At 53.7% G+C, this 505-nt stretch overlaps 1 protein-coding gene across 1 annotated transcript in view; it reads right to left on the bottom strand.

Moving 5' to 3' along the window:
• Window positions 1–505, bottom strand: part of PDZD2 (PDZ domain containing 2) — a 142,007-nt gene that overhangs the window by 11,242 nt on the left and 130,260 nt on the right. The window contains exon 21 of the mRNA XM_009894231.1: window positions 3–501. Within this exon, the coding sequence (XP_009892533.1) occupies window positions 3–501 (499 nt within the window). The remainder of the gene's footprint in view (window positions 1–2; window positions 502–505) is intronic.

Below are 505 nucleotides of genomic sequence, written 5' to 3'. Positions count from 1 at the left end.
GCTAATGTCACTGTCTGAGGGGGACGTGTCATGGACCCTCTGGGCACTTTTGGAGGTGTACACTGGCTCCTTCCCGCTCTGGCCATTCGGCAGGTTGAGATGGACCATCTTTAACATCCCTGTTGCCACCTGGGAGTATTTCTCCTCTGCAGTGTGGCCCTGAGGGCTTTGCATGGGATGAACCTCTGCAACATGGCAGTCCTCCCTCAAGTGACCTGATAACTGGGCTGGCATCGAGTAAGTCCTTGTCACAGGTTTTGACAAGCCATAGAGATTTCCGTCTCCAGCGGTATCCGCTTTTGAGAAATACTGCATGGTCCCCATTTCCTCAGTCAGCCGAGGCACTTCTGCATTCGCCTCTTCTGTTTTCTCCAGCAATGGCAGCTGCAAAAACGACGCTGGTGAAGAAGAGGCAGAGGAGGAAGAGGAAGAGGATGAGGAGGAAGAGGAAAGCTTCACCTCAATGAAAGTGCGCTGGATCTCCTGCCCTTCCAGCTGCTCCTGC

The sequence above is a fragment of the Charadrius vociferus genome, unplaced genomic scaffold (assembly GCF_000708025.1).
Source record: "Charadrius vociferus isolate BGI_N301 unplaced genomic scaffold, ASM70802v2 scaffold70, whole genome shotgun sequence".
Taxonomy (NCBI): Eukaryota; Metazoa; Chordata; class Aves; order Charadriiformes; family Charadriidae; genus Charadrius; species Charadrius vociferus.
The sequence above is the reverse complement of the archived record's forward strand: the minus strand, read 5'-3'. Positions and strand labels throughout refer to the sequence as shown.